The sequence below is a fragment of the Giraffa tippelskirchi genome, chromosome 4, assembly GCF_054371585.1.
Source record: "Giraffa tippelskirchi isolate mGirTip1 chromosome 4, T2T-mGirTip1v1.2.pri, whole genome shotgun sequence".
NCBI lineage: Eukaryota > Metazoa > Chordata > Mammalia > Artiodactyla > Giraffidae > Giraffa > Giraffa tippelskirchi.
This window is the reverse complement of record NC_137278.1, coordinates 1,713,486-1,738,632: the sequence shown is the minus strand read 5'-3', so window position 1 is coordinate 1,738,632 and position 25,147 is coordinate 1,713,486. Positions and strand designations below refer to the sequence as shown.

Below are 25,147 nucleotides of genomic sequence, written 5' to 3'. Positions count from 1 at the left end.
CGAGTTTCCCCTTTATGAGAGGAAGACAGTGCCTCCCAGTAAGTGAGCCCCCAGGCTCCCCGTGTTCTGTGACCGGGGAGGCCGCGGTCCTTTGAGCCCCCAGGCCAGGGGCCTGTGTCTGCCTGTTACCTGGCATCCTTCCGCTGACCCTCGCTGCCCTCCCCCCAGCCGGCCCCGCCTCCAGAGGAGGGGATGGACGACCTAGAGGGAGAGTTCACCGAAGAAACCATCAAGAACCTGGACGAGAGCTACTACGACCCGTACTACGACCCCACCATCTCCCCCTCGGAGATCGGGCCGGGCATGCCTGCCAACCAGGACACCATCTACGAAGGGGTGAGCAGCCGCGGAGGGCGCCTCCCTGGGCCTCGGGTGGGGACCCCCTGCCTCATCAGCCATACAGATTTGGTGTAATCTGTGCCTTCTTCCTCCTCCCACCTCCTCTCTCTGCGTCTCATGAACCCCAGATCGGAGGGCCTCGGGGCGAGAAAGGTCAAAAAGGAGAACCCGCCATCATCGAGCCAGTAAGATGCTTTCTTATTCTCTCTCTGGAACCGGTGGGGTCAGGGGTCGTGTCTTGGGGGCTTGTGGCGGGTTAGGTAGGATGGGGACCCTACTCTGCTCCCAGGGGACCCAGGGCACCCCTGCACCTCTGTGCTCCGGGCCACCATGAGGAGCCACGTGACCTTGCGGATGCCGCATGCTGCTTTGAAAAATCCCTGGGCAGGAGAAGGTTCTGGACCTCGACTGGGGGGGTGTCTGCTGAGATTCAAATGGGTCAGGACCCTTGGTGCCACACGCCCAAGATCCAGGCACGTCACCGTGCATCCAGTCCAGCTCGAGAGAGACTCGGCTCTGGGAGGAAGGGAGCCCCCCAGGGAGGAAGCCCCCTGACCTGGGAAGGCAGCTCGAGAAAGAGACTCAGCTCTGGGAAGGAGGGAGCCCCCTACCCGGGAGGGCAGAGGGGTTAGCAGGCTGAGTGGGGACCTGGAGCTGCCGGTCCTGGGCGGGGAGGACCTGGTTCTCCCTCCATGCGGGCCTCCCAGCCCTGGTATTGCAGCTGGTGAAACAGGCTAGCTTGGTTTTCAGCCACCTCTAGGGGATTTAATAAAACAGCTCCACGCCCAAACTCCCGCTGAGTAAAACTGCCCTCTGCCTGGCAACGGGGCCAAGGACAAGTTGAACAAAATGACCGTTGATAACGCCTTAACCTTGGGAAGAAGTTCCGTGTGCCCCTCGTGGGATTGTGGGTGTTTGGGGGGGTCCCACATCCTCTGCCCTCAGGGAGCCACGCCTGGCTGGGAGCACCAGGCCCACCCTGTGGCCTGAGGCCCTGGCCCTGACCCACACGAACAGCGGGAGGAGGAGGGGTGCCCTGCAACCGCACGTGGGGGTCCTGGCCTTGGGGGCCGGGAGGCCGCTCTGGACGCGGGAGCAGGGAGGGCCTGGCTGCCAAGGTCCAGCCCTGCCACGTACTCCAAAAGCGGGAGGGAGGAGGCCAGTGTCCTGTCCCTCGCTGGTCACCAGCCTGGGGCCCGGGGCTCTGGCCACCTCCACTGCCAGCACCCGGGTCCTGGCGGCTGATCCAAGGACGTGACTCCAGGGGAGGCTCCAGGGCCCCCTGATTCCAGGGCCCCCGGCCCGAGAGCTGAGGCGGCCCATCCCCCCGTGGAGCTGGGAAGGTTCTTTTGGAGCCTCGACCCCTTGGAGACACCGGAAGCCCGTGGCTGGGGCGTCAGGACGCGGGGCTGGCGACGGTCCTGCTCCGTGCTCCCCCACCCCCAGGCCTGTCCCAGCTCCCGCGGGGCTGCGGCCACTGGGCACACACATCCTGTTCTCAGGCTCAGGACGCCCCCTTTCCAGGGTTCCCCGAGGGTCCAAGGGAGACAGGGCTTGTCTGGGGTGAAAGATGGGGGTGCAGGGGGAGGGGGCAGGTGCCCCCTTGCACCTGCAAGGGGCCCCTTGCTCAGCGACATGAAGCATCCTGACACCAGAACATCCAACTCTGGGAGGGCCTGCCTGACATCTCGGTCCGGACGAGCGTCCCGGTCGCATGTCCCCCGGACTAAGCTGCCCCTGTTCGAGGGCCGCAGTGTCCAGGTCTGGATGGGGGCTGGTGAGGGGGGGCGCAGGGTGTCCAGGTGCCAGGCTCCACTGCAGAGGGCGGGTGGAGACGCAGGCTGAGAACAGAGACGCGGTCCAACACAGACAGCGTGTCTGCAGGAAGTCCAGTCCAGCCTCGTCCGGGGGGCCATCTGGACGCGCTCTGGCCGTGTCAGTCCCCCCTGCCCGGCCCCCAGCCTGATCAGAGTACCCGTGGGGCAAGGCCAGTCCCCCCGGGGACATTGTGCAAACAGTTGGAGCATCTCAACCTGGAGCATCGCCGGCTGTCCTCAAGTCTTAGCTCCCCATAAACAGAGGGCCGAGCCCTGGGAGACGACAGACGTGGTCTTGACACACCCCAGCCCATGGAGGTCGGGGGGCTGCTTGCTCTCCCCCACCTGCCCCATTGACCCCCGTCCGGGGCATGTGACTCGCTGTCCATGGAGCTCTTGGAACCAGCTCCTCTCTCTCCATCCATCTCAGGGACGTTTCCCACCAGAGCTGTTTCCCACTCAGATCCAGTACCTGCTGTCACGGGTCAGCATCGCCAGTGGCTCCTTGAAAGGACAGGGGTCCCCCAGCGGGGCGGATTCCGGTCAATGAGACCTGGTGCTCCAGGCTGCGCTGGGTCCTCAGGGACTGGGTATCTCCCCGTCCAGTGGCCTGAATCACTTGGTGAAGGCCCGTCGCAGGCACGTCCAGCCTCCTCTGTGGTTTAAGGAAGGTTTTCTGGGCTCTGCTGCTTAGCAGATGAACGGACCTCCCTGAAGAGTTGTGTGGAGCTCCGCTAAGGCTGAGACCCCCCCACCCTGGTGGGTGTGGACTGGGGCCTCTGCAGGAGGACCCCCTCTTTGTGTCTTGGGAGCGCTCCTCAGTGGGGAGCTGGCCGCAGGTCCCTTCCCCACTCCTGGGAAAGCGCAGGTGCCCCTCCGCCGGGCTCACCATCCAGCAGCCCCTAGCCCTGCCCAGGCGACCCTCCCATGAGGGCCCGCCCGCCGGGGCCCGGCTCCCTGAGAACAGAGGCGGCACCGTGTCCACGGTACGGCAGCCAGGGCCGTCTCCCTCTTAATCCTGGCTCAGTTCTGAGCCTCCTCCGCTGCCTCTGGCAGAGGAGACACGGAAGCCAAGAGTGATGAGGCGGTCCGGAGGGACTCTGTGCGTACATCTCGTGTGCACACAGCCCTGAGTGCGCATCTGTGTAAACACAGGGTGTGTCCTCCTGGTGTCCGGGGAGCCCCGGCGGGGAGGATGAGGGGTTTGCTCTGCAGGGGCCTGCTGTCCAACGCCACCCAGGTGCGTGTCCGGGGCACGTCCTCTGACTCCTAGGAAGCAGCTCCAGGTTCACTTTCAAAGGGAAGGCCAGGGTCTGGGGGGCAGCACTGGCCAGCCCCAGACAAGCGGCCCGAGCTTGCTTTCTTCCGGGCAGCAGGAAGCAGGGCTGCCCCTGGGCAAGCGTGTGCAGCCTTCTCATCCCTGTCTCAGCCGCCAGGACTTCACGGGGAGGAGGGGTCCACGGTGGCCACAGGCCTTTCGTGTGGCTGAAGCCTGCCCAGCAAGGCTGGACAGAAGCCCCTGTCCTAGGACAGCAGACCCCACCCCCCACCGTGTTCTCAGCACACGAGCCCCCTGCAGGGGCTGGAGGTCCTCCCCTCCCCGGGAGGCCGTGTGTTGCCTCAGACCCCTGCCGTGGGCGCGGGGCACCGAGGACCCTGGGGCCCGCCTGACCGTGGTGCTGACCGGTCAGGGGCAGAGGGGAGGCCCACACTGGGCAGGGGACTGGGGCCGAGGCCCGAGGGCGGGAGCTCTGTCTGCAGAGACCCGAGGCCCGCTCTCCCCTCCGCTGCCCGGGCGGACGGGGGCAGGAGGCCTTGTCCCCATGTGTGGGGAAAGACAGTGAGGCCTGGGGGCCGGAGGCCACGTGGACCTGGGCTCGGCTGGGGGAGGGGCTGGAAGAGGAGGTGGTCCGAGTGTCCGGTGGGCCGGGCCGTGTTTCCCGCTGGAGGAGGGAGGGGGCTGGGCTCCCAGCACGTCCTGTCTGAGCGGTCAGCTCCGAGGCGGCCTTGGCCTGCGGCCCCCCTTCCTCTTGTCCTCCCTGTGCCCCCTTGGCCACTGTTGTCAGGGCCTGCCTGGGTGCTGCCCCCGAGGGCTGGTGCCCCTCTGTCCTCTGGAAGCCGCCCTTGGGGGAAGCCTGCTGGCTGCCATCGGGCTGGAGGCACTCAGAGCTCGGTCATCGTGGCCCTGCCACAGCCCCACGGCAGAGGCTGCCTCTCCAGACCCGCTGCCTCTCCAGACCTGCCCCCGGACGGAGGGTGCGGACCGCAGGCCTGGAAGCCGTCCTCGGGGCTGGGGTCGGCGGGAGGCCGGGCCCGTGTCTCGGGAGTGGGGGGAGGCCGTCCTAGCAGCTCTGACGCTCTCCCTGTCTCCTCCAGGGGATGCTCCTGGAGGGGCCGCCCGGCCCCGAAGGCCCCGCGGTGAGTGTCCTGTGTCATTTCCTGTGACTTGTGGGGGGGGTCTTTGGGGGTGCAGGGAGGCCCCTTAACTCTCCTGGATGGAAATCAGGGGCGGATTCCCTGGGATGGGCACTCGCCCCGCTCCCCACGCCCACCCCCGCCCTCTGCTGGCAGGTGGGCACCGCCCTGCGGCTGCATCTTTAACTCTGCCTGATTTCATGTTTAATTCTAGGGTCTCCCAGGACCTCCAGGAACGATGGGTCCCACAGGCCAAGTGGGTGACCCTGGAGAAAGGGTAAGCGCAGGGCAGCTCCTGGGGTCACAGGCTCTGTGGCCTCGTCCGGGCATCCCCCAGCCGCGTGGGGGCCGGCCTTGCCCTTGCATGCACGAGTGACCCCGACACACCGACGTCCTTCCCCAAACTGCCCTGACCCGGTCACCTCTCAGGCCACCCTTACTGCGCCCGCTCTCTTCTGATGTTTAGGGGTTGACCATTGCCTGGCCCTGAGCTGGGGACAGGCCACACCTGCCAGAAGCTGGGTCGTGAGCCTCTGGGGGCTCCGGGGGAGGGTGGTGCACGGTGCTGGCCGCGCGGCCGAATTAGTGTAGCGACTCGGGCCGCCCGGGGCTCCCCTGGGCGCACGCTGTCCTCCCCTCGCTCCAGCTTCCTTCTTGGCAATCAAGCGGCAGACGCTGGACAACTTGCTCTGGGTCAGGGGGACCGTCCCCAGCCGCCCTGGCTGGCTGCAGGGGAGATGCAGGCTGAGCCCAGGATGCTGAGATTTCGTGCTGACACCCCGTGGGGGTTTGGGGGTACTGCGGCCCTGAGGCTTCTCATCCACCTTGACTTTTTCCTTCTTGTTTTTCCTGCTGGTCTAATGGATACGGATGTGAGCGCGGCCAGACTCAGAGCTAATAACCGGGTGCGGCTGTAGATTAGAGGCCCTGGGAGTGTGTGTGCCCCTAAGAGGCGCCTGGCACACGGCCCTGGGCAGAGGAAGGGCCTCACGGTTCTGGGAGGACGCTGGCTGGGGTCTGCTCCCAAGGGAGCGTTTGGCTGTCAGGCACCGGGGCTTTGGGGCGATGCTCCGGGCGGCGTGAGGTGCCGCCCGCAGATGGAGCAGGGGGCCACACGGCCTGAGAGGGCAGCCGGGTCGGACTGGGCACCAGACGGGACTCTCGCCACCTGCTTCCCTGAGCCTGTGGCTTTGGGGGCCGGAGACACGTCTGGCCTTCCCACGCGTCCATGCCACTTCCTCCTCGGCTACAGCTGAAAGCCCAGACAAGCAAGTGAGGGGCCCATCCTCCTTACCCAGGACCCGGGTCTGCTGTCTCTAACCCAGCTCGCTCCATAGCTCTGTGTGAGACGGGGTGACAGCTGTGTCCCCTCACAGAGCCATCCTCAGATGGACCCAGGGGTGGGACTAAGTTCAGACATCAGCAAGAGCAGACGTCTCTCTTGGACGCAGGATGGGACGCTGTCCATTGGGGCCACGGATAGCACAGACCACGTCCCTATCAGCCTCAGCGTTGCTTCAAGTGTCCGCCTGTCCACCTGGCACGTTCACCGAGTGTCCGCGGTGCTGGGCCCTGGTCTGGTGCTGAGGATCTAAATGCTCCTGAAACACTTGGTGGGGCGGAGGAACCTGGGAAAGCTGGGGCTTTTAGATCTGAGCTCTCTGGAGTTCGAGGCTGGGTCCAGGAGACAGGGACCAGGGTGGGGTAGGCAGAGAGATCACCTGCTCTTCAGCTTGCTGTTCTTGGAGTTGGAAGGCAAACCGGCAGCCATCCGGCCCTCCCAGGCCCCTTTCCAGGGGGACGGGCTGATTCCGGGAGCTGAGCACTGCCCGCCCCCCCCCAGGGCCCAATTCCCTTCCAAGGATCGTCCCTGCTCACAGCCCAGCATCCTCTCAATGCCCGGATCTCCTGGTTGTCTGCTCTTTAGCTGTGGAAGAACCCTGGGTGCAGAGTCAGGACCCCATGCTGCCCCCTGCTGGTAGGGTGACCGCAGGATCCCTGTGGAGAAAGCTTTACCCTCTTAGGTTCTGTCCATGGGCCCTGCAAATTAAACTGAACAAAGACCTTAACAGGAGAAAAGATAAATCATCTCATTAATATTTTTAATTTCACACGTACAGAGGACTTCGTATAGAAGTGAAAACCCAACAAATGGTTAGACTTGGGAGCTTATGTACCATTTTAACAAAAAGCAATACATTGTGGGGAAGTGATTACAAAGTACGTGATGGGAGGGGCAGAAACTCACCGAAGGTACGGATGGTTCAGGAAGGTCTGTTTATGCAGACTCGCCTGAGTGCCTGCTGTCCATCTGGAGTGACAAGGGTTGTCCCCCTCTTCCCGTCATCCTGGTTCAGGCGGGGTGCTGGAGAATTCACACCACCTTTGCAAAGGGAAGTGTGTGTCCTGCTTTTAAGCTGACCAGGGGAGGGCAGGGGACTTTCCCTGCATCTGTGAATTCTCGGTTGAAGTGGCATGTTTTGGGCTGGCATGTTCTGATCGCCATCACCTGCTTGGCCTCACACGCCCGTCTGCACGTGAGAGCTGCTTGCTGGGGAATCGGGAAGGTCCTCGCCCCCCGGCCCCACCTGCCCCGATCCTGGGACTCTGCTGCTCTTCTTTTTTTAAAGACGATGTTACTCATTTATTGACATATTTTTGGCTGTGCTGGGCCTTCTTGGTGGTGCAAGCTTCTCTCTAGTCATGGAGAGCAGAGTCTACTCTAGCTGTGGTAGGCTTCTCTGTTGCAGAGCATGGGATCTGGGCACGCTGGCTCAATATACGCTCAGGTCTGGGGACTGGGCACAGCCCGGGTCCCTGCCACTTGGCCAAGATGCAGGGTCCACTGAGACCCGTAGGAAGCTTCCAGCTCTGCAGAGGCCGTGGCGAGTGACCGTGGGTGACCACAGCGCAGGTTGTTGTACTGTCTCCCGCCTCCTGGGGGCTGGCTGTGGGGCTTGGTGCCCCTGTGTGCCCAGGACGTCTTTCATGGAGCCAGCCAACCCGGGACACCTGGTTAGTCACCTGTTCTGCACAGCCCGATGTCTCTGTGAGGCCGCAAGCCGTGGTGATGCGGGCCTTCCCTGGGCGTGGTGGGGCCGCGTCCTCTCTGTGACCTGGTCGCCGCCCTGCCACGCTGCCATGAGGGGTCACTAGCATGGCGCTGGGGCCACCTGAGTCTCCTTGTTAACGCTTGGACCCCCTGGAAGCCGGAAGGACCCTTTATCATACTAGAGAGCCCACGGGGTGGGGGTCCTCCTGGGGGGGGCTGGGAGCAGAGACCCCCAGTGTCTCTCTCCGGGCCTGTCTGGCTTCCTGGGCTCAGATGATGTCACCGAGCTTTCCGGGACTTTCCGCCCCCCTCCTGCTACAGGGCGTGACCAAGGCGGGCGGTGGGGTGGGGGTCCTTAGGGGAGGGGTGAGGCTTCCCCCCAGGCTCTGGCCCCGGCCGCAGGGATAGCCGGTGTTCAGCTCTAGATCAGGAAGTGACCACTGAGAACGCCTCTGGCCTCCCCCAAACTGCGACTGCACAGGCTGGAGTGGACCTGAGCGAACCTGATACTGAGGACCTGAGGGTTGCTGCGGCTCCTCCCCTTTTCTGGGCCTTTCTGAAGAGCGAAAGCAAAAGTGTCTCAGCGAAAAGACCCACCTGGTCTCCGGCAATCCCTGCCCAGCACCGCTGCCTCTCTTTGCTGTGGGCTGCAGCTGGGCTCTGCAGCCGGAGATGAGCCCCGTTCCACCTGCTGCTGAGTCCCGGGCTCTGGGATCAGCGGGGCTGGAGCCTGCAGCCGCTTTCAAAGTGTCTGAGCTCTCTGTCCCCTCTTGTCTGCGCTGGCGCGATGCCAGGTCAGCCTCGGGAAAGCCCTCTGTTGACCTGGAAGGGCCCTCGTATCTTTATCTGGTCTGCGTGTGACCTGCCCCGCAGCACCAGCGCTTTACAGCGTCTGCCTGGCCAGCTCAGGGCATTGATCAAAAGACACGCAAAGGCCTGGCTCCTCTTCTTACGTCGCCCCGAGCCTGGTGGCCGGGGCGTGCCCTGCGTCCGGCACCAGCCGTGGACAGAGTGGCTCTGTCCTCAGCTCGAGTCCGGTGCAGGGTGGCAGCGCGGCTGAGAGCAGACCCCTATTTTGGCTTGGGGGGCAGAGTCTTTGAGTCACAGACCCCAGGGCCAGGCAGAGTTTGGCTGACAGCTTTTTTGAACAGTGGTGAATTCAGAGAGTACAGGTGCGGGGTTGCACGGGACTCACATCAGATTTTAAGGTGTCAGGAGGATCCCTTAAAACGGGGGGGGTTTCTCCCACACGCAAACCTTCTCTCTCTCGCAGGGTTTCCAGATTTTTGTCTGTCTACCCACATACTCCTGGGCATTGTCTTCGGTGTAGTTGATAATGTCAGCACAAGGGTGAAGTAACTTTGGGGCCCCGAGGTTGAATTTTCACCCCCACAGTTTAGAAAGAGCAGGAGGAGGGTCTTAGTGGATGAGGGGCTGCCCCAATGTGCTTCCTGGTTTCCAGCGTGCGCACGCACACACACACACACACTCACACACGTGCGAGCCCGCACTCCATGGGTGTGGACACTACATGGACGGCATCTCATCCCTGGGACACACGGACTCTAAGCTCTGAGTTGGGGGTTTGCTTTGGGTTCGACTCAGAGGCAGAAAGCTCAGTGGTGAGCAGCTGTCAGGATAGAATTTCCAAGAGGAAGTCTGACTGGCAAAACACACCCTGGGTTTTTCTTTTTTAAGTAAATTTTATCTTCTGGGAATTTTTTTTTTTGTTTGAAAATGGCAAGCAAGGACTATTTAGCTGTGCCTATTAGCAGTAAAAAATCGGGGCAGGGGGTGCTGCAGCAATCCTTTGACCCAGCAGTTCTGCTTCTGAGAACCTTCCTAAGAAAGATGGTTCGAATTTCCCCTGGCGGTCCAGTGGTTGGGACTCCACGCTCTCACTTCTGGGGCTCAGATTCCATCCCTGAATGGGAAACTAAGATTCTACTTGCCGCGTGGCTCAGCCAAAAAAAAAAGATGAAAGAAAGATGCCTGAAGCTTCATCACAAAAGCCTGTGTCCTAATGAAAACTGGACCCAAACACACGTCAGAGGAGGACAGATTCAATCACTGATGGGCCCGTGAGGGTGGGAACCTCCGAGGCCGTTGGAAGGAGTGAGGCCGAGCTCACAAATAGGCCTCCACATGCGGCAGAGGGAAGGCGCAGACTGCCAGACCTGGGCGCAAGAGCATCTCCTTAAAAGGAGAGCTGCCTCCCTGCCCCTCGGCCCCTGGATTCACAGGCGTGATACGGATCGCGTGTTCGCTACAGGCTTTTATCCCCGGCTACTCCTGGAGGCACAAGAGGGAGCGTTCACGCTCCGCTTTGCAGGCATCCGTGTTCTACCACATTTCAGCAGAGTAGGGATCGGCCCTGGAGTAAAACGACCTCGAAAGAGGGGAGGTTTGGAGGTCCGGCCCGGGCCAGGCAGGCCCGTCTCAGTCCATCTGGGGCGGACCCCCGTGTTTGGTCCTCGGGGCCGGGGCTCGGGGGTCAGTTGTGCCCGCCCCGGGAGCGTCGCGCTGCAGTCGTGCGTGCCCACCGGGTTCAGGGCTGCACCAGCACCCCGCTCCGTGGGCCGGTGGCGGTCTCTCTCACTGCGGGGGGCGAGCTGCACTTGTCTGCACGCGAACCTCGCCCACGGCAAGCTGCTTGGGCGTCTGTCTGCCTCCGTGAAAAGCTGAGCGATAAAAGCGCTTTTTTGACAAGAAGCCATGTTATTCGTGTTGCGGGGTTCTTTCCAGGTGGCGCTAATGGTCAAGAACCCATCGGCAGGAGACATCAGAGAAGAGGGTTTGATCCCTGGGTGGGGAAGCTCCCCTGGAGGAGGAAATGGCACCCCACTCCAGTATTCTTGCCTGGAGAATCCCATGGACAGAGGAGCCTGGCGGGCTACATACACTCCATGGGGTCACAAAGAGTCGGACGCGACTGAAGTGATGAAGCACGCAGGCATCCGTGTTGCATTCACCTAGGCCTGACGTGGGCCAGAATCAGTCAGAGACTCTGCCGGGGGCTGGGGGTGTCGGGGACCAGCCGGGCGAGCGCTGAGGTGGTGTCTGTGCAGAGGTGGGGCCTCGAAGTGCTCAGGAGGCCTCGTGTCCCTGCCTGGCCCCCCGGGAACACCGGCCCCTCGTGTCCCTCCAAAGGAGCGGACTTGGCCCATCCGGCATCTGCCCCACCCGCAGAGCCGAGGAGGCGTAGGGAGGGGCCCCCCTGGCCCGGGGATGAGCTGGCCTCTCAGCCGTCAGCACTGGGGTCCCCGGGCTGCCCAGCCCAGGGCGGACGCCCGGCAGGGATGTTCCTGGGGCCGTGGAAGCCCCGACGCCTCACGCCTGCCCGCCGCCTGCGGGGTGGCCTCTGCCGCTCTGGGTCGCAGACTCCCGGCTTTCCGCCTCCTTCCCTCGGCTCTCTCAGGCCCGGCCCTCCTCGTCCTCAGCCCGCAGTGAAGCCCCCTCCTCCGGGGCCGGGGTCTGCACAGCCGGCGCCCGGGTTCCTGCGTTGCTCTGCGCTTTCGCAGTGCGCTTCCCGCGGGCCCTGGCTCCGCCCCCTCACATCGTCCCAGGCCACCTCCCTCCCGGGCCCTGACCCACTCTCCTGCCCTCTGTCCGCAGGGTCCACCTGGACGCCCAGGCCTTCCTGGCGCTGACGGGCTGCCCGGCCCTCCTGGAACCATGCTTATGCTGCCTGTGAGTGTGCCTGTGGGGGCGGCGCTGGGGTGGGCGGACTCGGGGCTCCGAGTGAGGAGGGTGGGACCCTGCGCTGCTTCCAGGGTGTCAATCCCCTGACCACAGACGGGCTCCCGCCTGGGTCAGCCGTCCTATGGAGATAGCTCCGGCCCGGCAGGGCGGACACCGACGTCGGCGTCTCCACCTCTGATGGTGTCCAGGGCAGGAGCAGAGCTCAGCTCTGCAAGAAGCTGTGTGGTGTCCACCTCCATCACCGCACACCTGCCCTCTCCCTCGAACCCCCAAGCCACCCGGTCGCTCCTTGAACACGACCTGCTCCTGACCTTGGGGGTCTGCAGAGGAGCCGGACCACCTCCCTCTCGGGGAGCCCAGGCTGGGAGGGCGGGTGTGGAGGGCTGGTCTGGACTGACGTCCGTTTCTCCCTGAGCCTGTGTGCCCCTCAGCATGGGCGTTGGCACAGGGCTCTGGGGTCTCAGGAGAGATGCCATGGATGCCAGGGGTGGGGAATCCCCAGGGCTGGACCTGGCGGGCGGAGACGGGGCAGCCCTGTGCAGGCAGTGAGGTGGTGTAATAAGCAGGTGGAGGCCCGGGGCTGGAAGCTGCCCGGCCAGCACCCCCAAGGCTCTGCTGTCACCTGAGAGGCCACTGGACACCGTCAGCCCTGGGGTCCAGAGTGGACACCCACGTCCATGCACCCCCAGTAACCCTACTCTTACATCCGCAGTTCCGGTTCGGAGGGGGCGGCGACGCAGGCTCCAAAGGACCCATGGTCTCCGCCCAGGAGTCCCAAGCTCAAGCCATCTTGCAGCAGGCCCGGGTGAGTGGCGCTGGGGCTTGGGGGGCGGCTCTGGGTCCGGCTTGCAGGGGTGCTGACTTGGGGTGCTCACCCGGGACTCAGGAGCCCGGGGGGGTGTACAGTCATCCATGTGCATGTGGGGGCTCTGGCGAGCACCAGGAGAGGTGGGGGAGGCTTCTCAGGGGTGGGTCCCTTGTCCACACCGAGGGTCCAGTTTCCCAGATACAGACATGGCCACTGAGCCCCTCTGGCTTCTGCTGACCCCGTCTCCCACCTTCTTTGGCCATCTACTGCCTCCCCCAGCTCTGGGATGGAGAGACCCCATGTACTCCTGGGGGGCCCCTTGTGTTGGGGCTGGGCCGAGCCTGAACCTCGGGGCAGAGCCCATGGGCCCTGAAGCCCCTCGCTCAGCCTGGGGGTCCCAAGGAGCCTCCTTACCGCTCTGCTCTCGGCAAACGAGCTGATGAGTGAATTGCATTTTAATTGACGAGGCTCCAGATTGCTGATTGCCGATGATAGAGCAAATGCCACCCGGCGGGGCGGGCGGTCCTTCCTTGGAGTGCCCGTAATGGGGCATCGCAAGGAGCTGCTGTGGAGTCCCTCGTTTGGCGATATTTATGTAGCTCTGTCGCCGCGGATAGATGCTAATGATCAGAGCGCGTGGATAATGAATTACAGGGCAGCGAGTACGGAGTCGTTGCCATGGAGCAAATTGCTGTGTGATGCAGTCAGCGGGCGACAGACTCCATCCCCTGCCACTGGGCTTATTGACAGGCCAGCCTGGCTGGCCTTTGAATCTGTGAGTGCATTGACTGAAGCCAAGTGGGTGATGGGCTCCTAAGATTTTGTAACACAGAATCTTCCAAAATTGAAATGGCATCGTGCAGGAGACAGTTGCACGATGGGTGTGGAAGAGGCCCTTTGAGAAAGCCGGCAGGAGTGAGCCTCAGCCGCGGGCAGGCAGCGGGCACCGGGGCAGGGGTGCAGGCGGGGCCCCCATGGCTGGGGCAAGGACCTCATTCACCCCCGAAGGCTCCCCGATGTTCCCCCTGGCGCTGGAAGTGCCTCTCGGGAAGCGTGTGGTTCAGCTCGTGCACAACACATGCCCGCCCAGCCCCCCGGGCAGCCGCGTTTCACGCCCCCTTTGAGGGAGCAGGGCTGAGGGCGGGGCAGCTGGGGAGAAGGAAGGGGTCAGCCCGAGGCTCCGGGCACCCACCTGGCTGCCGCCCTGCTGGTGCTTGTTGCTGGGAGCCCAGAGGATCCCTGTGACCTCCCGCCCCGAGGCTCCTCTCCTTGGCCCCTCACACCAGCCCCTTCCCACCTGTCAGGACGGGTAACCCAGCCGTTTCTCAGCATGTCCCGTTTTGCCTTGCAGCTGGCGCTGAGGGGGCCTGCTGGCCCGATGGGCCTCACTGGGAGACCAGGTCCCATGGTAAGTCGTCTTGGGGGTGTGGGGGTGGGTGCCCCTCACTGGGCCCTGCCCATCAGGCTCCCAGCTCACTGGGTCAGAGCTCACTTTATATCACTGGCATCTTGCGGGCAGGGGGGCACCCTGGGCACCAGAGGCCTGGGCTGCACTCTGCGGGGCCCTGCCCGGGGGCAACCCCAGGTCCTCTCCACCCCCCAGTCCCCCCCAGCCACCCCTGCAGCCTGCACCCGCGCCGGGCGCCCCCTAACCAAACGTGTCTCCCCAGGGCCCCCCCGGGAGCGGAGGTCTGAAGGGTGAGCCGGGAGACACGGGGCCTCAGGTATGTGACGCGGGGCCGTCTCTCCGGGAGGACAGGGTCCTGCCGCTGCGTCTGGTCGAGGCAGCGGGGGGAGCTGCCCTCTCCGATGCGGAGCGGCCGTGGGGCCTGGAGCGGGGCCGCGGGCTGCTCTCCATCTTGCCCTCACTCGGGGCCGCGGACCCTGCGCCCTGTCCGGGTGACACCGCGTGCTGGCAGCTGGGCGGCCGCGTGGACGAGCATGGGGACCAGGCTTGGCTTTGTCCTCTGAGAAGCGGACACGCTACTGACCTTTGCTCTCTGACCCCGGACAGGGTCCGCGGGGTGTGCAGGGCCCGCCTGGCCCGTCAGGAAAGCCTGGGAGAAGGGTGAGTGTTTCTCGGCGGGAGTCGGCGCCGCGTTTGCTGTGGTGATGCTGTGTCTTGCTGGCCAGGCTCCCCTGCCTTCAGAGGGCACGTCTGTGTCCAGGGCTGGGTGCGTCCCGTCCCATGGCAGCGAGCTCCCCTGCCCCTAGCCTCCGTCCTGAGAGTCTGAACACAGTTTAACATGTTCTTTTAAATTGGAGCATAATTGCTTTGCACTGTTGTGTTAGTTTTCGCTGTACAGAGATGTGAATCGGCTCTAAGTACACACATAGCCCCTCCGTCTTGAGTCTCCCTCCCAGTCCCCCGGCCCAACCCCTAGGTCATCACAGAGCCCCGAGCTCCCCGTTAACCCACATTTTGAATTAAAGCAGTTTCCCAGGTTCTTTGGGAGCAAGTATGTAAAAGACAAAATGATCAGTGGTCCGTCCTTCTTTGGGGCAGCCTCATTTCTCCAGAAATGGCTTCGGTTTTGGTGGGGGGGGAATGGCCGGGGGGCTTCTCAGACTCCCCCGCACCTCCCCTCTGTCCCCAGCCGCCGGGATTCTCTGGGGATGGCGTGTTAGCGGAGGGGACTGCTTTGCCTGCACGTGACCGTGGGGACTGACAGAGGGCGCATGCCTTTCTAACCCGACATAAATCAGTGACGAGCTCGGGAAATCCTAATTAACCCACATCAGGCTCTCACTAGCGGCTCTTGCCATCGACTGAATGTTTCTGCTGAGTGAAAGGAACAGTCTCTTCTTGTGTTGATGAACCTCTGCAAGGAACGTTGATCACTGGTCTGCCAGTTCCTGCTCTAGTTGCAAAGCGCTCGAGGCAAAAAACGAGCCATTCCTCAGTGTTCCCAGGCCCAACTCGTAGCTGGAAGGAAAGTTACAGAGAGAGTGGCCAAGGGCATGGCTGTCTCGAGTTGGCCCACAGGCAGAGGGGTGCACGGCCGATTCTGAAAGGGCCACCCTTTAGATTTCTAACCTCTGCTGGAATTCAGCGGTTCGTGGTAGACACTTAGGTGGTTTGTTGTGTTGTGCCTGCTCCGAAGTTCAGGACGGTAAGGCTTGGGAAGCCGAGAACCTGTGAACAGCAAGCCGGGACTCCTAGTCTGGCTCCTCTGGGCCAGCCTGTTCCGGGGGCTGTGGGACCCTCTGTCTGACGTCACAGGGAGCCCCTCCTCAGAGTCTTCTGCACGCTGGCCTCTCCTTTGTGCTGACAGTTTGCCCTGCTCTGTTCCAGGGCCGAGCCGGCAGTGACGGAGCAAGAGGGATGCCTGGACAGACTGGCCCCAAGGTAGGTGCCGGCACCGCCCCCTGGTGCCCGCGCGGCGGCATCTCCTCTCTCGCCGACTGTGACGAATATGGTGATGACAGGGCGTTTGCACTCATCCGGGGGGAGGAAGGGTCAGTTTGGATCAGCCCCTCCAGCACGTGGACAAGAAGACAGGTCTCAGTGGGGTGAATTTCATGGGTCACTCAAGTCCAAGGGCAGGAAGTCCTCTTGCCCAGGTTGCGGAGTCCGAGCTCCTCGGGGTTGCAGGGAGCAAGTGGACGTTGCACACGGGGGGCTCAGGTGTGTTTGAGGACAGACTCTGCCCCAGAGGAGGAGGCTGCAGCCCAGGGCAGCCCCCGACCCCCGGCCACCGTGGTGCGGCGGGCCCGTCCCTCTGTCCCCGAATCTGGAGTGGACTGCCCCTGTTCTGGGTACCCATCCTTCTCGCCCTGCAAGAGTTTGTCCAGGGCTGTGCAAGGGGCCCACAGTGGGGACGGCAGCTGTTCTCAGGGGCACTGCCCTTGCCCACCCTGTAGCTGGTGTGGGTGGGCCCCTGGATGCCCCCTGTGAGTCCTGAGTGAACCTGGAGCCCTCCTGGTCTCAGGGACCTTTCGGGACAAAGGAGGAGAAGCTTCCTGAGTCTGTCCCAGTAGGTTACCATCTTGTTTCAACAGCAAAAGCTTTCAAGGCTGAACTAGCCTTCCCTTGTGTGGTTTGCAGCACACACGAGGCAGGCAGCTGGGCTCTGGGAGGCCCCCTGGGTGGTGGGAGGAGGGCTGGCCGGGAAGCCGGGGGCCCCAGGGCCCAAGGGCGGTGCTGAGCCGTCCACCGCACAAGAAGGCGCACCTACGGCGTGTCTCGGTGAGAGGCACAGGCAGACGGCAGGCGCGTGAGTGCATGTGCACGCACACACACGGGCTTTGCACCCCTCAGCATCTGAGGTCTCAGTGCCTCTGTGCACAGGTCTCACTGTCTGTGGCTCTGGGACAGAAGCCATTTGTCCTTGTGTGGCCTTGGTTGGGGTTTTGGGGAGAGAGATGGGAATATGGGCCCAGGGCTGTGGCTGGTGTGCTGGGGGTGCCCGGGGCCCTGGGTGTGCAGATGCTGTGTGAACCGCAGCCCGGGGCCTGCAGGGGCGCCGTGGGGCCTGGGCTGAGCTGCCCTCTCTCCACCCTGCAGGGTGACCGCGGCTTCGATGGCCTGGCGGGGCTGCCGGGGGAGAAGGGCCACCGGGTGAGTGTTTGCTGTCTGGGGGCCGTGGGGAGAGGTCCTGTTGAGGGCCCTTCGGGACAGCCTTAGGCGTCCTGGGGGCCTGGGCCCTTGATCCCAGAGTGGTCTCCAAGTGGGCCTCGTGGGGGTGGGGCCGTGGACGTGACGTCCTGGGGAGGTGAGGTCAGCCCATAGGGGGCCCGTTTCTCCCCCGCCACTGACCGTGAAAGGGCCAGTGGGGTCCATCCCTCAAGGGGACCAGGCAGCGGGAAACCCTCTCTGCTCAGGGACCTCCACACCAGCAGGAAACCCAACAGCTGCCCTTTCAGAGGCCGGCTGGAACTTTCCGCACCATTAAAGGGGCGACTCCAGGACACAGGCTGGCCCCACGAGGCCTCCTCCGTGGACGGCGGTCGGGGTGGGGGCTGCGGCCGGGCTCGTCTGACGCGACTCAGGCGTCCCCAGCCGACGCTCCCGGCGGCTCCGTGGACGGTTCCTCCCCCACCTGTTTTCTCTGATGCTGTCGATTCTTCTTTGATGTTTCAGCACATCCTGGACACACAGGCACATGCGTGTGTGTACGGCACATACGTGTGCACACACGCGAGCCCACACACGTGTTGGTTTTGTCACACGGGTCACCCATCGTGCCTGTGCTGCCTTGGGAGGCGGCTGTAGCGCTTTAGCCAGAGCTGCAGCACCCACGCTCTCCACTGCTCCCGGGGACCCTGATCAGGCCGGGCTGAGCTCCGATGGTGTGCAGGGCCTGAGGCTGCAGGGTGTCGGGTGGGCCAGCGCTGACCCTCACAGTGCAGAGTGGTGCCCCTTTCAGGGGGCAGCGTGGGGCTGGGGTGCAGCCTGCTTCACACAGAGATGGTCCTGGGGCGCCCGCGGGTCTTCGGTGCCGCTCTAGCTGACCTGCCTGCAGGACTCCAAGCCCTGGGGGAGCGTCCCGCCAGCCAGCCACGCCCCTCGACATGCCAGGAGGCACCGTGTTTCCTGACGGGTCCTCTGTGACTCTGGGAAAGGCCTGGGAGAGGGGTGGGATTTTCAGCCTCGGAAGCAGAGAAAGATGAAATAGGGGGTCAAGACAGCCGTGCGCATCCGCCCGGGGGGCTGGTGCTGACCCTGCTTGCCTTCCTAGGGCGACCCTGGCCCGTCCGGCCCGCCAGGACCTCCGGGGGAAGATGGAGAAAGGGTACGTATCCAGCTGCGTGTCGGGCGCGCCGGCTGCCCGTCTCCTCTGAAGACTGTGGGCGCTGGCGGTGGCGGGCACTGCGTGGGGGAGGGCCGTCAGTGGGCGGCACCCGACTTCCTTCCAGTAGACGCGCTCTTGGACCTTAACACTGATGGATGTGGGTGTCCTGAGCGCTCTGACCAGTTGCCCCAGGGCGTGATCTCTGGAAAGATGTCCTGGAGGAGCTGATGAGCTCAGCATCTGAGCGAGGGGCAGACAGAGGCTGCAAGGGGCAGAGCGCAGGGTCTGGGGAGGGAGGGAGGCGGAGAGAGCCCCGAAAGTGACGGTCCTTGCCCTGGAGGTGGGGGCAGACTGATGGGTGTGTGTGGACCAAGCAGGGAGGGACGCTGGGGGTCTGGGCTTTCTATCCATCGATCCATCATCTATCTATCTGTTATCTATTTACCTATATATCTTTAAATTTTCTATCTGTCATCATCTACGTATCTATGTATATGTCTATCCATGTATCATCTATTAATCACCCATCTCTTATCTGTTTATCTCTCATCTATCTATGCGTCCATCTGTCCATCTGTCTTCCTGTCTTTAAATCTGTATCTATCATCCATCATCTTCCTGTCTCTGTCTGGTTTCTGCCAGGGAGTGTATCTTTCATCTCTCTCTCTACCTGGCAGGTGACCAATGACGTTTTCTGCCTGGCTTTCCCCTCCCTGGGGCTGTGGTCTGTGAGCCCTGACCTTGCCTTTCGCCCTCTGGGAGGAGGACATGCCGGCCTCTCCTGCTGACGCAAGGACTAGTGGTAGCTCTGGGGTTGCCGAAGCAGACCCAGGCCCGAGACTCCTGCAGAGACGAAGGAAAGGCCTCTCTCTGGGGCCCAGGCTGCATGGCTTGCCCCTAACCTCTGCCTCTCTTCCCCCCACAGGGTGACGATGGAGAAGCTGGGCCCAGAGGGCTGCCTGGGGAGCCCGTAAGTCACGGGCCGGTGGGATTCTGTTTCTCGTTGATGTTCTGGTACCGGCTCAGGGCCTGGATCAGAGAGGGCTCAGTCTTGAGACGGACAAATCCAGGGACTCCCAGGAACGGAATGGGGGAGAACACAGGGAGGTGAACAGGACAACGCTGAGGAGTCGGTCTGAGCCTGAGTCAGGGACAGGACTGCAGGGTGCAGGGTCCGTGAGGGGGATGCCCGGGGTCCACGGTGGTGGGTGTCCAGGGTCCGTGAGGGGGGTGCCCGGGGTCCACAATGGTGGGTGTCCGGGGTCCACGGTGGTGGGTGTCCGGGGTCCACGGTGGTGGGTGTCCGGGGTCCGTGAGGGGGGTGCCCGGGGTCCACAATGGTGGGTGTCCGGGGTCCACGATGGTGGGTGTCCGGGGTCCACGAGGGGGGTGCCCGGGGTCCACGATGGTGGGTGTCCGGGGTCCACGGTGTTGGGTGCCCGGGGTCCACGGTGGTGGGTGCCCAGGGTCCACGGTGGTGGATGGTGTCCCGGGTGGTCCCAGGGTCCTCACACTCTCTGACAGCTGCACCTCCACGTGAAGGGTCCCCCAGCCCTGTGCCCCTGCCTGGGCCCCTGAAAGCTCTTTCTCCTAAACTGACTCTGTTCAAGACCCGAGCAGTTGCCTTAGTGACAAAGGAATTTGACAGCTTTCTCCTCACCGTAACTTTTCAAGCCTCTCGTTTCTGTTACCCACGTCAACGCGGTCGTACGCGTCTGGCGATGTTAGTCGAGGGGAAATACTGCAGACGCCGCGTGGAGGGTCCCCGGGGTCGGCGCGTGCCCGCTCGCTGGGACTGAATCACCCCCCAGGTGTCTGCTTAGCCTCCAAAGAGGCTTCATCAACACCTCTCTCCTCTAAGCTGGGACCAGGCGATGCCTTCTGGCTTATTAACTCCTGAAAACATTTATGTGACCGGGCATTAAAGCCGCAAAGAGCATTTAAGTGGCAATGAATGCAGGGAGGGTGTCTCTTCTGCTGCGTCTGAGAAGGTTCTGTCAGAATTAAGGGCCCTTGAAATCACGCGCCGGCCGGGGTGGGGGGTGGCGGCCATGACGGTGGTGACTGCGGTGTGACCCTCCTGAGGGCGTGGGGCTGCGCCCACCCGGCCGGGAATGGGGACTGAGCCCCGGCCAGTCCTGGGCCCCCCTCGCCCCTGGCCCCCAGGGCCCAGGCCAAGAGCCAGGGTGGGGTGAGCAGGGGAAGCGGGCAAGGGGGGTGTCGGCCACACTCCCCGGGCAGCAGAGACGCCGGGAAGTGGGGGGCTGAGTGGGGAGACAGGGCAGGGGGCCGGGATTCCGGGCCAAGTCTGACCCTCTTTGCTCTTCCCTCCTGCAGGGGCCGCGAGGTCTGCTGGGGCCGAAGGGGCCCCCAGGCCCTCCTGGACCTCCCGTAAGTGCCCTGCATGTCTGCCCATCCCTGCCCCCAGCTGTGGCCCACGTGGTCCTGCGGGCAGCCCCCCCACGCTGACCGCTGTGCGCCCGGCCCAGCGCTCGTGTGAGCCGTGGGGGCAATGGGCCGATGGGTGTGAGCCTGCAGGTGAAGGCGGGCTGGGCTCACTCCCTCCTTCCCCGGGACACCCGTTTCCTCCCTGTGTGTACTGGCCGACCCTCTCGGACAGCCCTCGAGGGAGGAGCAGCCCGTGGTCTGGCAGGACTCTGTCCGGGGGCGGCTTCCCGGGGCCGGGCCCCCCGCCCAGCTGTACGAGAAGTCAGGATGCCCCACGCAATGAACCCGGCAGCCCCATTAACCTGTAGCCAATCTCAGCATTTATTAGGGGGTCAAGCCTGCCCCCTCCCACAAAGGACGAGCCATCCTCTGACCTCATGGGCAGGGACCCAGCCGTGTTGATGGGCTTTGCCTATTGAGCTTTGTTGATTTTTTCTGTTTCAATGCCACCCAGGGTGTGACGGGAATGGACGGCCAACCAGGCCCAAAAGGCAACGTGGTAAGTCCGGGGGTCCGGCCCCGACCACTGCCTCACGGCGGTTGCAGCCACGCAGGGCGTGGGAGGGGGACCCAGGCCACCCCGACAGAGGGGGCTGGGACGGGAGGGGGCGGGCCTCCAGCAGGAGAGGACGGGCTGAGGCCCTGCCCCGTCCCGAGCTGACCATGCCGGGGATGGGAGACATAGGGAAACGGCATCCTCATCCACCAGCCGAGCTGGTCGAGGGCAGGGGCCGTGACAGCTCCCACGGAGAGAGATGCGTCGCGTGAGTCTCCTGTAAGGGGAGACTTTAGCTGACTCGGTGACCTGGGGATTTTCAGCTGAACAGAGTCTTTCTCCTGGTGACTCCTGTCTCGAGTCCCCCCTGGGTGGCCGTGCCCTCGCCTACAGCGGCGGGGGGCCCCGGGTCTGGCTTCCTGCCTGGGCTCGAGAGCGCACTGTGTCCGCAGCCCCCTTCAGCGCCTGCTTCTGTTTTCTGTAGGGTCCCCAGGGAGAGCCCGGCCCCCCGGGACAGCAGGGCAACCCAGGTGCCCAGGTGAGTGAGCAGGGCGGGCTCGTGGGCAGCGGGAGCTGCGGGACAGTACCCGGGGCCTGAGTGGCCACTGAGCGCCGCCCCACGCTGCCGGTCGGCCAGCAGGGCCTGCGGCCTGGGGGTGACCTGGGATGGGGCTGGGGATGATGGGGGGATGACGGCGGGGAAGGGTTCTGAGTTGAAAAATCCCTGACCTTTCCTGCTCGCTCTTTCCCTTCCAGGGTCTCCCAGGGCCCCAGGGTGCAATCGGGCCTCCAGGAGAAAAGGTAGGTGGGCTGCGCTGGGTGCAGCTGTGCCTGCCGCTGGGGCGCACCCCAGCCCGGGAGGCACGGTGCCTGCCAGTGTCCAGGCCCTGGAGGGCTGGTCACCAGCTCTGGTGCGGACCCGTTGTCCCTCCTGCCTGCCTCCCTTCTTTAGTTATGTGTTGATAGAAGGTTGCAATTCAGGAAGAAAAACAGATACCAGATGCTCAACTTAATTTGAACTCTGTTGTCTGAAATCCATTTAACTGGGCATCTCATTTATAGCGCCTAGATGGCGCTAGTGGTCAAGAACCCTCCTGCCAATGCAGGAGGCAGAAGAGACCTGGGTTCGACCCCTGGGTCAGGAAGATCCCCTGGAGGAGGGCCTGGCAGCCCACTCCAGTGTTCTTGCCTGGAGAATCCCATGGACAGAGGAGCCTGGCGGGCTCTAGTCCGTAAGACCACAGAGTCAGACGCGACCGCCGTGACTTAGCACACGGGCACTCGTTTCGTTGCTGTTTGCCTTGTTTTGTTTCTTTTTGCTAAATTTGCCAACTCCAAACACATCCTGGGCACCCTGAGCCCACGTGCTGGGGAGACAGCCTGGACCCTGGCCTGGCTGTGGCTCAGCCCCAGGTGTCCAGTAAAGCCAACACCAGGTTGGCATCCGCCAGGACGTCCTCCGGGGGGCAGTTCTCAGGGCGTCACAGCCCCCGCTCCTGTCTCCACTGGGCAGTGGTCTTGTCCAGTAGCCAAACCCGAAGGCCTTGGACACAGCAGAAGGTCCGCCGTCTTTGGGTGGAGCCCGTGGGAGCGGCACCTCTGAGCATCCTTCTTAAGCAAATCGTTTTTGAGCAGATATGTTGAAGAGTGACTTTGGGGGTATGTAGAGAGGGTGGGCAGCCAAGGGCACCCTGGGGCATCAGCTCATGAAGTCTCTGGTTTGTTTTAGGGTCCCCTGGGCAAACCCGGCCTCCCAGGGATGCCCGGTGCCGACGGACCCCCGGTGAGTACCCTGGGCCCCTCAACCTTCACACCTCCCCGCCCGTGTCCACCCAGGGGTGGGGGCTGGGAACGCATGCAGACGGCCCCTCCCCAGCTGGAGCTGGCTACGTGCCTGGCCCACATTGCCTCTTCCAGCTCCTTTGATGAAGACCCATCTGATTAGGAATTACTGGGTTTTGGAGATGCTTTCCATCACGCGCTGGTAACTGCACGCGTCGGAGCATCCGCCGCTCACGCGCCCAGCCCTGCACTTCCAGCTGTAACAAGGGCGGGGCTGGGCTCCGAGCCCTCGCGGGTGTTGCCAGCGCGGGTGTATTTTTAGCGATCACGCACGGGGAAGCAGCGTGTCCACACGCAGCTGTGGAGCTAAGTAGCTGCCGCCTAGAAAGAGGGAGTGAGGGACAAACCCGCCCCGGCCAAGCTGCGAGGGAGGGGGCGGGACAGTGACAAACGCGGGCGCGGGCCTGTCTGCGCGAGCCTGTCCGCACCCCCGGCCTCCGCGTGAGCTGCCAACGGGCTCTTTGTTTGTCGGTTATTTTTAGCATATCTAATTGATGCCGAGCAGAGAGCATGCTTTAGAGAATGATTAGCGAAATCACTTATTTCAGACACAGTTATTTTGTTCTGTTAATAACGCCATTAGAAATGAAGTGAGAAGCTCAGCCCGTCGACCGCCGATTGGTGATTGGTTGGCGTGGGGCGGGGTCTTCCTGTTTTCTCTCTGAAAATCCTCTGGTCCAGTGAGTCACCCATCACACGCTTTATCTGAACCAACAGATCATAGTCTCATTCCTGCTTGAGCTGCTTTGGGAGGAGGCTCAGTCTCTGACCTGAGTTTGGTACGAAGAGATGAATATTTTGCAACATGGCTTTTATCTGCTTTCATGTATATCGACAGCTGATTGTGTTTTCTGATGATAAAATACCTTCTTCTGGAAAATTAGGAAAAGAAATAGCATGACAAAATGAAAGCCACCCCGATCCCATCCTCGTGGGCTGAATCCTGGGAGCAGGTGGACGTACATCCTTCCGGTCACTTCCGGTCACTGCTCTTCCTTTGTCTGCAGTATCGGGTGCCCTTGGGCATTTCCCACGGCACATCGTGTCAGGGGGCTTCCCAGGTGGCTCAGTGGTAAAGCCGCCTGCCAGTGCAGGAGACGTAAGAGACACGGGTTCAGCCCCTGGGCTGGGAAGATCCCCTGGAGGAGGGCACAGCAGCCCACTCCAGTCTTCTTGCCTGGAGATCCCATGGACAGAGGAGCCTGATGGGCTACATCCATGGGGTCACGAGAGTTAGACATGACTTAGCTCGCGTCGTGTCGGGAAGGGGGAGGCTGCATGGCCCCCGATTCCCTGACCTTACCTGGAGTCCCCCTCTCTGAACTGAAACTCCAACAACTAGAGTCCTTGAAGGGTTACCGATTTCCTTTGGACGCTGTGGGGAAAGAGGGGCCTTTAAGGGGCGCCCGGCCCAGGGAGTCAGGAGGCCACCTCTCCTGGGTTCTTCGTTTCTCTTCCCCCGATCAACGGCCACACTTTGAAATACGTGACCGAGGACGATGTGGGTGTGGTTGTGGCAGGTCAACAGTGACGATGCTCAAAGCGAAAGATGAAAAGGGGAACATCGGCGCTGCAGGCCGGGGGACACGGAGCCCCTGTCACAGGTGAACCGGGAGGAGACAAAGGGTGTGAAGCCCCTCCTCACAGAGGACATGGTTGCAGCCTTAAAGAGAAGATTTGTTCCTCTCCCCCTTTGTGTTGGTTTGGTGTGGTTTAAGAACGAAAGGAAGATAGATTTCAGAGCCGCTGAGGAGTGTGAGAGGTTTCAGGGCAGATGTGCTCTGGATTCATCAAGAAGTCATTCCAGGCACACACGACAGGGGTCGGAGAATGAATCACGGGCTCATGGGAACGTTACAGAGGCAGAAAGAATCAAATTCCAGCGAGTATTCCGTGACAGGAGGAGGTGCTCCTGATGTAACACTAAATTAAAAATTTATCTTCTGATGCCAATTTTGCATGCAAATGCGCACAGCAAGTAGATGAGCCGAACTGCCTCACAGCCTTGGCCGCCGTTACTGTGCGTAGTGAGGTTATGAAGGGGTTTAATTTTCTCTTCCACTTGCCTAATTATCTACAATGAACATATATTACTTTTTTAATCAGAAAAATATCAAATACAAATAAGCTTTATTATTTTTCCGTTTGTCTATACTGAACATATATTACTTTTTTAATCAGAAAATATCAAATATACATAATTTAAGCTTTATTACCTTTCCTATAAAATCCTGCTGGTTACGGGATTCTGGGGAGAGGTCGGCGAGTGGAAAGAGGGTGGAGATGGCCAGCCTTTCACAGCGGGAAGTCGGCCCCTCTGACTTGGGTGGATTTCCTTTTGCAAATGCTCAAAATATGGGAGCACGCTGCTCCCCCCACAGAGTGGCTCTCATCCTGGGAACACGGCTCAGAAGCCTGGCCTCCGTTCCAACAGCAGTAATCACGGTGGGGACTTCCCTGGTGGTTCAGGGCTTAGGACTTAGTGCTCCCACT

At 62.4% G+C, this 25,147-nt stretch overlaps 1 protein-coding gene across 4 annotated transcripts in view; it reads left to right on the top strand.

The window, feature by feature from the left end:
* Nucleotides 1-25,147, top strand: part of COL5A1 (collagen type V alpha 1 chain) — a 146,045-nt gene that overhangs the window by 62,084 nt on the left and 58,814 nt on the right. For all 4 annotated transcript variants that reach the window (XR_014051680.1, XM_081483835.1, XM_081483834.1 and 1 more), the window contains exons 8-25: nt 169-336; nt 468-524; nt 4,533-4,574; nt 4,786-4,848; nt 11,239-11,313; nt 12,038-12,130; nt 13,485-13,541; nt 13,804-13,857; nt 14,148-14,201; nt 15,429-15,482; nt 16,641-16,694; nt 17,815-17,868; nt 18,794-18,838; nt 20,206-20,259; nt 20,771-20,815; nt 21,297-21,350; nt 21,569-21,613; nt 22,542-22,595. Coding sequence is in view for 3 of the 4 variants with exons in the window: in XM_081483835.1 (XP_081339961.1) it covers nt 169-336; nt 468-524; nt 4,533-4,574; nt 4,786-4,848; nt 11,239-11,313; nt 12,038-12,130; nt 13,485-13,541; nt 13,804-13,857; nt 14,148-14,201; nt 15,429-15,482; nt 16,641-16,694; nt 17,815-17,868; nt 18,794-18,838; nt 20,206-20,259; nt 20,771-20,815; nt 21,297-21,350; nt 21,569-21,613; nt 22,542-22,595 (1,122 nt within the window). In the remaining variant the exon portion in view is untranslated. The remainder of the gene's footprint in view (nt 1-168; nt 337-467; nt 525-4,532; nt 4,575-4,785; nt 4,849-11,238; nt 11,314-12,037; nt 12,131-13,484; nt 13,542-13,803; nt 13,858-14,147; nt 14,202-15,428; nt 15,483-16,640; nt 16,695-17,814; nt 17,869-18,793; nt 18,839-20,205; nt 20,260-20,770; nt 20,816-21,296; nt 21,351-21,568; nt 21,614-22,541; nt 22,596-25,147) is intronic.